The sequence below is a fragment of the Ixodes scapularis genome, unplaced genomic scaffold, assembly GCF_016920785.2.
Source record: "Ixodes scapularis isolate PalLabHiFi unplaced genomic scaffold, ASM1692078v2 PGA_scaffold13__105_contigs__length_92229423, whole genome shotgun sequence".
NCBI lineage: Eukaryota > Metazoa > Arthropoda > Arachnida > Ixodida > Ixodidae > Ixodes > Ixodes scapularis.
The window spans coordinates 83,244,704-83,257,036 of record NW_024609839.1 but is presented as its reverse complement, the minus strand read 5'-3'; the positions used below and the strand labels follow the sequence as shown (position 1 = coordinate 83,257,036).

Here is a 12,333-nt window from a genome sequence, read left to right as displayed (position 1 = left end):
GGGCGGCGAGGAGAAAAGCAAGCGTCAAGGAAAAGACGCTTGCATACGACCAACGCTTTCTTGACCTCCTCGAAGTTCGCATTGCGAAGAACATGGATCCACTTGACCCGTACCGAGCAGTGCCAAACTCTCTCACACATGGCTCCTATAGAGTCGCCAATGATGTAGTTGCGCTTAGTGGTGATCATGTGGTGTTTGCAGTTCTCTGTTTGTTTGTGTGTCTCGATATTTTCTCGTCTCGTCGAGAGGTGCGAGAATGTCTTGCCCTCGGCACGAACCGCGTTTGGGGACAAAGAATGTTCGGGCGGTGCGTCGCTGACAGGTGAATGGGCGCCTGCGGGGTCCGAAGACCCGAAGAAAAACTGCACCGTCGTTGATGGGGGAACGGGGTGGGTGATGAAAGGCGGTCATGGAAGCCGCCTTCGCCGCCGACAAAAGCGGTCCAGCCCGGTGGCGAGGAAGTATACAAAGGCGGATTAAGAAGTGCCCAGAAAACAGGAGGGTAATAAACTGCTCGAGAGGACTCTGACCTGTACGCTTGTCACGTGTGGGGCGTCGTACAAAAAAAGGAAGGCGGCCTCTTCTTCGTACCTAATACGTGAGGGAAGTACCGAGGCAACCATTGGTCACCTCGCTGCGGTGTCTGAGAAAGTCGTCTCCGTACTACTACTGCTACTACTAATAATAGTAATAATAATAATGACAATAATAATACTAATACTAATGAGGATATTAACATTTTTCTCGCCCAAGAACAACCAGTTGGTCAAACTATGGTTGCATATATAAAGGAATCTACATTATGATAATATATCGGCTTCGTGCTGTGTTTGTCGCTTGTTGCGTTTTTTTTAATACTTAATCGAAGGAGTCCTGCGTGCAGCGCTGTCCGCTGGCGTCTATTTTAATTAAATATCTGTATGTTACTTTTAGGTCTTTTTGGTGGTTTCCTTGCCTTCAGGACACCATACACTGTTGGCATGCATTTAACCTGCAACGCTGTCTTGAGGCGAAAAAAAAAGATATTTCCACCTTTCAGCCTCACAGCGTGCTTAAAGATTACTCTAACTTATATTGCAACATGAGGTTTACGGGAGAAGCTTCACCTCCAGCATGCGTTGGTTGCCTTTGATGTTGCTTTGGGTTCGCGTGCTCACGAAACCCAGACGTTTTATCGAAAGTAGAAACCTCATACTGGAGGTGGAGATAAATCATATGTGTCAGCGAGGTATAAGTAAACGCTTTCGATCAAATGTTTGCATTTGCGTAGCTGCAGTACAAGATGCACGAAGTTTGGGACGTATAAGGCGACTTAGTCTCTGCTATCGTCATATCTGCTTAGCTCTCCTCGCATCTATACAATATAACCTAGTGTAAGACATAGATGCACACTCATTATACGTCTTCCATATTGTATAGTATATAATATAATCCCCAGTACAAATAGCCAGCCAAGGAGATATAAACCCAGCAAATTCTGCTTTCAGCCCTGGCTGTTATGGATTCTGGGTTTAGGGAAACTGGGTCCTACTGGAGCCATTTTGTTTCTTCATATGAACTTCTTGCTCCAAGCATCGAAACCTCGCTCGATTGTCGACGGCAGATACGAAGAGCTGTGCTCTTGGGGATCCCGAATGCTTGTCTTGACAGAGACGATGTCTCTTCCCTCGGAAACAAGCGCGGAGCAGTTGTAAATGTTGTCACGTCAGTCTGTACGGCTCCCCCCTTCCTGCTTCTTATCCTCATTCTCCAAGCAGCCGTCTGCGCTCGCGGCGGCCAGCTCATTCCCTGATGGCAAAATCAATGAGAACCGCCGTCGCTGAGAGGGCCTAGATGTAAGAGAGGGGACGTTTGTAACTTAGTGGCGAACGCGCTCGGCGCGATTTCGTTGCAAGCGCGCATGCTTGGCGGGTTCGCGTGGCGAGAAGGGAAAGGAACGGAGACGCTTGAGGCGATGGACGCTTTCGTCACCTCCTCGCAGCTCGTACCGCAAATCACGTGACTTTTTCGAGTGTTGGAAACACTCCGATATCGAGGCACGCCGAGCTCTGCCTGCTCTTTCGAGGCGGCCGTTGGCTGAAAAAAGAACGACAACGATGAGAAGGCGGTTTCCCCCAAGTGGTGCGGATTCTGCTCCGGCCATTCAACATTCACGACGACTTCTAATCTCGCCGGGACTCCCGGGCGAAAAGAAAAGGGGAAAGAAAAGCCCGCCGCTTTGGCGCGTTTTTGGCTTCGTGACCAGGCGCGCATTCACGAATCAAGCCTCAGCCGATCCATGACGCAGCACTCGTCACCAAAAGGTGTCCTTTCCTTTAGGCTTCGCCGGAAGCACCACGGCTTCAATATGTACAGGGTACCTCAGATAGCGGTCAGGCTCTTTAAATCGGCCGCAAAAATCGGTTCCTTAACCTATCGCGCTGCAATTTTGTGCAGCGTTGGCCACGGATGGTGCATTTTTTCTATGAAATTTGCGAAGAACGAACTTAGCCGAGGAAAAAGTAAGAAAAAGAAAAAGGATGAACTCCTATGGAAGCGCAGTGAAGTCGCCGGTCTTCGAACAATAGGGCGTCGTTTGACATGGGGGGAGAAGAGATGGCGCAAGTGGTCGCGACGCACACGAACGAGCATACGGCGCCGAAAGCCCCCCAACCCTCCAACGCTCTGAATGGCTGAAAGGGGAAGCAGCGTTTGCTCTTTGCCAAGTTACGGTGAGACGAAGTTTAGAAGGGGCACCGTGGCGCCACTGTCTCATCGCACGCTTCCAATAGACCCTACAACAACGGGCTCGATTTACTTACGGTGCCGCCAAGACGATGCTGAGACCGTGCCAAAGTCGTCGTGTAGGATTCATTTCGTATTTTGGCCGGGCAGCGTATATGCCGTGCCTGTATCCTGCAGCGTTGATATAGACGGATTTCTGGTCGCGCACCGGCGTTTTCGTTGGCCGCATGTTCGGGCATCCTGTACAGAGCGCGGTAGAATTACCAACGCGAAAGTGCTTGTTTCCCTAGTTTTTTGTTTCTATAGCATGAAGCCCTACATAAGAACAATTAACGTTGTCGAATAACTGACGCTAAAAAAATAAACGAACATTTTGTCGTCGGTTCCAAATGTGTCTTTTATTCTTTCAGCGTCAGTTATCGTCAAACCAACACGCACTTCCGTTCCTTCTTTGGTCGAATCTTCATATAGTACATCTGTGCGTGAAAGCCTCACTCAGCATGTGAGCGCGTCTGCGTATGAAATGTGAGTGTGCTCTTTTTATATCAAAGCGTTTGCTCTCCTCACCTTACACCCATATGGTCATTGATATTCGACACCTCCATCGAGTCTCAGTGTTCCCCCAAAAAACAAAACGAAAACAAAACACAAGTGCGTCTGAAAGCTGGGTGCTTGCAAATGGCGGAGACGACGGCGGTTGCGTCCCCCTACCATTCTCCTCTATCGGCTTTTCTCCTGCCCCTCTGTGTTCCACTTTTCCCTGTCTGGGGATTATTCGCTTCCCTCTCGGCGGCCACTTTATTCCAGGAGGTGTCGCCTTCTACCGCCCCTCCCCTCTTTTCCTCTGAATCCCGATAACGCTGTTCCTTCACCCCTTTTCTCTCCATTGTTCCCAACCGTGCTATCGGGCGGCGACCGTCCATTTGTCACTTGAGACCGAGCGCCGGAGATTTCTCTTGTAAGCCCGGCGCCGGCTGCATATCGGTCTGTCGAAATATTTCTCTCTGTCTTTCTCTTCCTTATTCTATGACCTCCCTTTCTCATGTCGCACCTTCTGAGGAAAATCGATTCGATTTTTTTTTACGATGTGGGGATGGGCAATGCTGCGATGAAGAAGGCGTTGGCAGTTGCAACTATTTGCACGCACTGTACGCAGTGAATACTCCACTTAATGCGGGAACACATGCGTAAAAAACAAACCAGAAAACGCACGAAAATCGAAATGTGAAAAAGTAGTTACTCACTATTTATTTTTTTATCTTTTACAAACGGAACGACGCTGGAATATCTTCATTACAAAAACTGCAAATGTACCTTTAACGAGACTATGGTTACGGTGTCCAGGCAAAACATACGCTCGTTTTTTCTACAAAACGTCAAACATTTTTTGCGCGTTCCGGTTTTACTCCGATTGTCGGGCAGTTTTTCGCACGCGCTTTTCGTTCTATAAACAAAATATTGATAGTCTTTTCTGTTTTCTCATCACTGAAAAACTCTATCCAAAAGCAAGTATTTGTATGGTAGTGAAAGATACAATCCTACATCTCTTACATGGGCTTTTCAGATCAACCTCCACGTGTAAGCGCTGACTAGTGCGGCGAAAAAAGAGTTCACTAAACAAAACACTAGTTAATTCAGCTTGCCATTCAGTATGTTCGTTAGGGGTATTCACACGAGGGAGAAATCCCGGGGATTTCTCCCCGGCACGCGCGCATCACGAGGTGAAAACGCGAGGCTTTTGCACATCGCAAAGCCTGACGTTTTCGTCGTGGGATGCGCGTGCCGGGGAGAAATCCCCGGGATTTCTCCCTCTTGTGAATACCTTTATAAGAACCAAACGCGTGGCCAAAAGCAACGTGAATTATGCCCCCGTTCATCCCTAAGCTGCCATTCCGGTGGAAGCTACGGGCTCGTTGGATCAGTGATGCGTCTATTCTTCGCCACGTGATCACGCTCGCCGCCCATACCCCAGCGCGGAGGAAGTCAGGTGATGAAAAGGGAGGCGGCTGATTGGTCTGCTGACCACCTAGCTTCCACCGCACTGGCAGCTTAGGAGTGAACGAAGTATAGTAATTGCGCTGACAGATTGCTCCTCTACATCTAGTGTGGCGACTAAGGTGGGATCTAGACGAGATTTAGATGGAAGTGACATTATACGCACGTTCCAAAAAATAGAAATGATTTAAGAGGGTTTTAAAATGTTGTTGGAGGATAAAAGGCTGTATCTGCTAACCAGCTTCGTAGGTTTACAAAGAACACATACATGTATTACATGTTGGCTGTATGATGTACACCCACACAAGGGATGGGCGGAAACATTCTGTGTGCTATTGTTATTACTGCGGTCTCTTAAAATCTCTATTATCTAGAGACAACGTTATTAAGCAGGCGAGCTCGTTGCTAATCTACATGTTAAAACCCGAGACGGGTTTTAGTAAACTCGGTCTCGTGTTTTAGTATGTATTTATTATTTCTCGGTTTGTCAAATGGTTTACAGACAATAACCTCATCATCTGAGTTTCAGCTTTATCCTTCGTGTCGCCTTAACTAACCACAAATACTGCAAACTCGGTGGGCTGCTTTGACTGGTGGCTCCTCTGCACGAGCTCCCTTACACCTGAAGCACAATCAGCCACAGGTGGCTCGCGTCTGTATAGTATTTACAGTTTGTAGTTATTAAGGTCACAAATTAAGAAAAAAGAAATCATTTTATTTTTTGCAACTTGAAAAGGTAATTTCTTTTTGCGCACGTTCCATTGTCACACTTTTCAAATACCCCATTCACACGGTTGACATAAAGGTACCTTTAACGTAGGTCCCTTTGCTATCGGCGAATCAAGCCACGCTCCTGGGTCGCGAGCACACGTCACGCGCGGAAGATCGTTAAAGGGGCACTCCGGCGATTTTTTCATGGTCGCTGATTTGCCTCAAAATTGGCTTAAAACACCGATGGACATGGCTCTACGAGTTCCCCAAGTTTTGTGTGAAAAGAAAAAAAGATTCGCGAAGTTATTGAATTTTCCAATTTTGTTTTCATCGCGTTTCTCAAACTGGGAGCCCCTACTGGCAACATTGAAGTGTGGCGACAGAAATGGTACAAAGTGGGCAGTAAGCCATCTTCCCAACTGATTACAAGACGTTTGACTGTGGGAAAAGAATGTTTTGGTAACTGATTTGCTGAGAAGCACGCAAAAAACACTCGACATACTCTGTTTAAGACTACATGCACGACCTGCAAGTCTGTACCATGTGTGACGTCACACCACTGAAGAGCGCGCGAAAATTTGAATGCTGGTTTCGGCATCATCTTTATTTACGGTTTTCTCAATTGCTATTTTGAATTTCGAGAAAATAGCTAGCGTACCATGACGATTGAAGTCCGGGTAGTCAGAAAATGCAGTTTGTTTAGGTAGCTCAAAAAACGGCCGAAGTAATGGATCGGCCGCAGAGAATTAAGGTCCCTTAGCTAAAGCTACCTTTACAGTCGTGTGAATGGGGTATTAGACGATTATGGTTCGGGCTGAAAAACACTTTTACCGAAAGCAAGTAGCGGGTGGACACGCCCCCTTTCGGGACACTGTCCTTTTTGTTTATCAATAAATTAAACAAAAATTCCACCATATTTAAAAACATTTTCGGAACGAGCTACATCCTAAAAATGATCTTGCAACTACTGTAAAGGCTTTTTTTATTTCTTTTTTTTTTAATCGAGACAATTTCAAAAGGTTTTGCACTTTCAAGCGCCTTTGTTTTTGAACGACGAAAGGTCAATATTAGATTCAGTTCTTTTATTTAATGGTGGTAGCATCGTACGAGCCAATATTTTGAAGTCGTGTGGATTCAACCCTGGGTGGAACACCATCAAGTGGCCGAGGAAAGTTTACGTCACTCGAATGTACTCTGCCGTCTGAACCACACAAGAGGTCACAAAAGAGGCCCGGCAAGCCAAGTGACAGGCCGAAAAGCAAAGGCACGACTCTGACATTGACTACGAAGCACGCGGCTATGGAAGAAATGACTCCGAGGGTGTTGGTGCCAGCGATAATTTGTTAATTATTCACCCGTCTTTTTTCTTTAAACTCAATTATCTCAAAACGGTGTCTTTCATTACATAGATGCCATTATTTCCTTAACCCCCCAACATAGAGCGTTGAGTTTTTTTTATTCCTGCCACCTGCATAGGTGCTGAAAAGTACTTCACTAGAATTAAAAATATTCACCTAACAGATTTGATTAATTCTAGTCTAGTAGAAATAGCGCAACATTTGGAACAAAATGATTATATATATATATATATATATATATATATATATATATATATATATATATATATATAGAGAGAGAGAGAGAGAGAGAGAGAGAGATAAATAGATTTAACAGGAATACTCCTATTAATTACGGAGAGATATGTTGCTCAATATGCATCGGGTGTATAGGACTTACCCAGTGCCTTTAAGGTGAGGCGAAGCTCTGTACGAATCAGAGTGTCTTAAGCATGGTTTACGCTCCTAATGTTCGCGATACTCTTTATCGCGTTTAAACTCGGCAAGGCCGCCAATTGCGCGTTCTTCAAAGTCCTCGAGCAAAGTGGGCTAATCGCTGGCCTAGTGGTCATGAGCGATGTTTCGACAGAAGTCCATCAAAAATAACAACAGTCATCGAACCAACTGTGACGTGTCGCTGGCATTCGCAACGTGCATTCCTTGCCGCTACAACCTTCCTGACAAGGTTCTCCGCGTTGTTCTGCGACAAGCTCGAAGCCCGCTATGCTCAGCTCACCCCTAAGCTGAGAGTTCGCTGGAAGCTACGTCCTCCTTGGACCAATCGTACGTCGTTCTTTCGTCACGTGATCACGCCCCTGCCCGTACCCCAGGCGATGCAAGGGAGGCGGTTGATTGTTCCGGCGGGCTCGTAGCTTCCACCATGCTGTTAGCTTGAGGATGAACGGTGTAGAGCGGCTGCTCCTGGCCGTGACGGCATTTCGATCATGGGCACTCCCCGGAACGTGGACCCACGTCGTCGACGGGAACTTGGACGCTGATCGGAAAACGCTGACGCCCTCGATCGGCTTCCGCTCTTTCTCGCTCTCTTTCTCTTCCGTCGGTCATCTCTCGCGGACGCGTTATGGCACCAACATCGGAAGACGCGTGATTGCACAGCGCACGGTTGAACGCACAGATGGCGGTGCATGACGGAGTCTCTAGGGGAGAGCTGGGAATTGGGTTTCGGGGAGAGGAGTTGGAAAGTAAACCGATTAACTTGCGAATAGGGTCCATCGGTTCGGGCCAACAGCTGGCATGTTTGTGCGCAACTCTACCGGGAATTTGTTCTCACGCTCGCTGGGAGCTTATTTTCTCTTCGAGTACCGTGACTATATCAGAAGCACGAGCAGCGGAACCTGCTTGTGCGTGTGTTCAAACAGGTTCCGCTGTTCGCCCTTACCTGCGTCTCAGTTAAGAGGGGGAACATGTAACCCCACGGACAATGCTGAAACACCCGATGCGGTCTTTAATTAATTGCGTCTGAAGACTCGAAGAGCTCTATTATCTTTAACTTTGTCGAATAGCGAGAGGTATGGGACTTCATCCTCGCAAAACAATATTGATCCCCCCCCCCCCCCCCCCTCATCTCTCCAGAAAACTGGCAGGCGAGCCAAAGGAGTGTGAAGGACTGATTCAGTTGATATTGTACGCGACAGTACACCAGACGTTCGGCATTCGTATGTATTCTCGAACGACGTCCAAAGTCCTAAGCAAGGCGCCAAGCTCACTGCTGTCGCGTCGTCACGCTGCCTAACACCCGGAGGCGGGATGATTGAAGTTGATGGGATGGAGTTGCGAGAACAGGCGCGCGGTTCGCACACAGATCTGCATCGCCCTTAACGAAATAGCAAGTAGTGGCTGAGAAACGGATGGTCATTCTTGCCCTCGCTATATTGCCATTAAGGATTCTTCCAGGACGCGTCTACAGTCACTGGGATCTTGAAGAACGCAAAGCGAGCCGAGCCCCGATCACCTGATTAGAAGGGTTTTAGTATTGCGTATACGAGTAAACGCAAGCGTTGTGCGTTATCCTTAGCGTTGCTTTGCGAGTGCGTGTCGTCGCCATTCACCAATCCGGGGCGCAGTTTGCGCTCCACGCATGCCCAGTGACTTAGGCGCTATTTCAGAGCGTACGCAAAGCTTTTGCGTACGCTACTTTAAAACTTGCTGTAATATCTCCGCAGCCAATGGGCATGAGTCAACAAGAACGCCGAACAACGCATCACAAAGCAGGAAGCGGAATCATAAGTCATATTCTACGTTTCTTAAGTTTTCTGGGACGATAGTTTCGCACATGGTAGTTGGTTGGAGTAGTTTTTATCGTTCCGTTTTTCCAATTTTGTGATTCTTGGGGTTTCGCAGTACACAAGACGATCCGTCTTGTGTACTGCAACACTCCAGCGTGCCCGGGTGAGCGGATTATCCCGCATCGAGAGATACTCCTGCTTTAGCTGGTTCACTAAATGGTTCCTCCAGAAAAGCGCTTAACGAATTGCATGCACGTGACCTTTGGTTGGTGGAAGAAAAAATATAATTGGAGTGGAAAGCAACATATTTCGGATCATCAAGTGATTCTGTTTTGTTAAGTAAGTGTAGCGTTTAAACAAATGCTGGTACCTGTGTCAGGCTATTCAAACGTTTGAAGGGCTTATTCTTAGCACCAATTACTTAATAAAAACTGTTTGCTGTCCCTTTTGATAAGCATATTTAATGTTCTTCGCTGATCTGTGTGCACAGGTTCTTGCAACAAAGGTTCAGCATTTGACATGATCACTGGGAGAGGATACCATTAAAGGAACACAATAAATAAAAAAGCACTAAGGCCTTTATTTTTTGCCTAGCCGTGAATGTGTACACTTTTCATTTGGAAGGATAACCACTGTTTGGTTTGTCACCAGCGACTAATAGGTAAAGTTGTTCCGTACAGATTCAGTCACCTTCGCATAAAGTCTGATCTAACTCATGTCATGTACGGCCAGTCCTTGGTGATGTCTTCTCAGACGCCGATTGAGTCTGATGTCGAATCTGCGTACTATGGGTGTCGTCTATACTCGTTGTCAGATTAAGAAAAAAAAAAAGGAAGTTTCTCGCATTACTAATGCGATGCGCCAAGTAGTTCTTACGAGGTTTGGTTTAAAGACTGTGAGCGCGCAGGCGAGCTGGTGATATCTAATCATGTAGCTTAACACCTCAGGCTGTGGTGAAGAAAAGGAAGGCTGAGACTGTATGTGAAAATGCTTTTACCAAAGGTGATCTCGGTGTAGATGGTGGGTGGGTGGCTGTGTGAGCATATATAGATTGCTTGAGAAGCAAAGGAGCTAGCTGAGTTTGAGACGTTCCCTTCTGTGTCTGTTTCTTCGACTAAAAGTTCTTCATTCTCTTCTGCGCTGTCTGAGGTGTTAAACGACATGATAAGATTTCCTTGTTGAAGGAAGAAAATATACTTTTCGGTGTTTGAAACATGTGCGTAATGATAAGATAACATAAAGCTAACCTAAGAGGCGCCTAAATGCATCTCAATTGAAAACATGTACGGGGATATTGGTGGCGTTCTGCGAGGAGCCGGACTTTTTTTTCCAGGGAGTCCGAGTGTAGGGCAATGAGAGCTTAACAAGCGCAGGGCATGCTGAGTCTCGAATATCTTATTATCCCTCCACATTCAATAGTATTGCGTCCACGGCCAACAGTCTACTCCTCGCGGGGGATCTGGCGTACGAACGCCGATTGCCAGACCCTGCGCGAGGAGCAAACGACGCGCTTGTTTGCTTTGGTTGGAGCGAGACAGTGGGGAGAGACAAGCACCTTTGCGCCTCTATCCTCCCAATCAGAGCTCGGTGCTTCGACGTCAACGCAGGCTCCTCCTCTCCCTCGGTTTATTACCGTATAGCTCGGTCTAATCCAGTTGTATTTCCGGATCTCGCGAGAAGGTCAGCCATGTTGCTCTCCCGCCGCTGGTGTCTGGGCTAAACCGGACTCTCACTCTCTGCCGCAGGTCACCAGCGGCGACACAGCGGGCAGTTATGACGACGACACCGGCCAGGCCGGAACCGGAAGTGCTTCGTCGCTAGCCGAGGCCATGTCTCGCCAGCCGTGAGGCAGGGCCACCTCGTGGCCAGCGCTGCAGGCATGCGTTGCACCAGGCTCCTGCTGTGCCTGCTGGTCACCCTTGGCCAGCTGTCCGGTTCGCTGTGCTTCCAGTGCAGCGACCGGTGCAAGTGCATCTGGCGGAACGGGAAAATGACTGCGGAGTGCATGCTCCAAGGACTGTCCTCCCTGCCCACGGGTATCGACGAGCGTCTACAGGTGATGCTCTGGCAGAAATGTCTACGGCGAAGTTTTGTCTCCTCACTAAGTCGATACGGTTAATTAAGTTATTTATCAAACTCGCAGCTTTTGTAGGACAAAGCCCAGTCCGCCCTGTACACGGACATCGACAATAGTCTCCAAATGGCGCCCTCTCAGATATTTCTACAGCGAAGTTTAAAGGAACGATGTAGCGTTCTTGTCCCCTCACTAAGTGGCATACGATTAGTTAAGTCTTGTTTTTATTAAGTACGTAGCGTTTATAGTACCAGGTGGTTGCACGCGGAATCTTGCCTCGATGACACGATTGTTTCACGTGACGATTGTTGTCGGTGTAACGTTTCTGCTACTGGTGGTTTGATGAGTTTCAAGGATTAAAACGATACTAGTTACATCTGGCATTTAGAGCCCCCACAAATAATGCAATGTTTGTGTTTTGATTCATACATTACATAATCATAGCGTCTAAAGAGATTATTAAAAGAAATAGGAGTTAAGGTGTTGAGGTATTTCATTCATTTCGTTTTTGCTTATAGAAACATTTCTAGCTTAATCGAGACTGCAAAAAATACCTCCTGAAATTGTTAATGAACCATTGATTTATTAAAATTCATTTATTCATTCAGCACCCGCAGCGCCTTGTGGTATTATAGCGGGGAGGGGGGGGGGGGATACACACATAAAAGAAAACAAATTACCAGGTAAAAATCTTCAACTACATCTTAAAACCTCACAAGATCAAAAGTACTACGATACCTCTCGCGACATCCAAAGCACCATTCTGATTTCGCGTCACTCAACGCACGCCATCACACTTCACGATATTGAAAACAAATAAACGCTACAAGAGACCCTATCCCTCCGAATAATTGTAATCTACTGCGTGAACTTCTGCCTGGGATTTATCTTTTACTCAATCATAACAATTAAATGAGCGTACCGTTTCTAAAGCAGAGTAAAATGCATCGTTTGATTAAACTGAGACAACAGCAGAGGGCACTTTGTTCCGCTGTCAGTCTTCTTGGAAAAAAAAAAACTCTTAGGGGCTACACTATTGCACTATTATTCAGGCACTGTATGATTATGATCCACACGCGCGTGTAGGTAGTCTGGTGAAACAGGTAGGTTTCACGTGGGATGCCAGTCTGCGAGTGAAAGTTACAGCGGAAAACTTCAAACGAAGCCTTGCTCTGCGGCGTTCCAGTTTATTCCATTTTAACTTTCCTCTTGAGCGCGTTGCACTAAACTTTCTATTTTTTAAAGA

The 12,333-nt window shown here is 46.9% G+C and overlaps 1 protein-coding gene across 1 annotated transcript in view; it reads left to right on the top strand.

Annotated features, from left to right (window-relative positions):
• Positions 1 to 12,333, top strand: part of LOC115309522 (leucine-rich repeat and immunoglobulin-like domain-containing nogo receptor-interacting protein 3) — a 109,154-nt gene that overhangs the window by 89,024 nt on the left and 7,797 nt on the right. The window contains exon 3 of the mRNA XM_040220731.3: positions 10,759 to 11,069. Within this exon, the coding sequence (XP_040076665.1) occupies positions 10,893 to 11,069 (177 nt within the window). The 5' untranslated portion in view covers positions 10,759 to 10,892. The remainder of the gene's footprint in view (positions 1 to 10,758; positions 11,070 to 12,333) is intronic.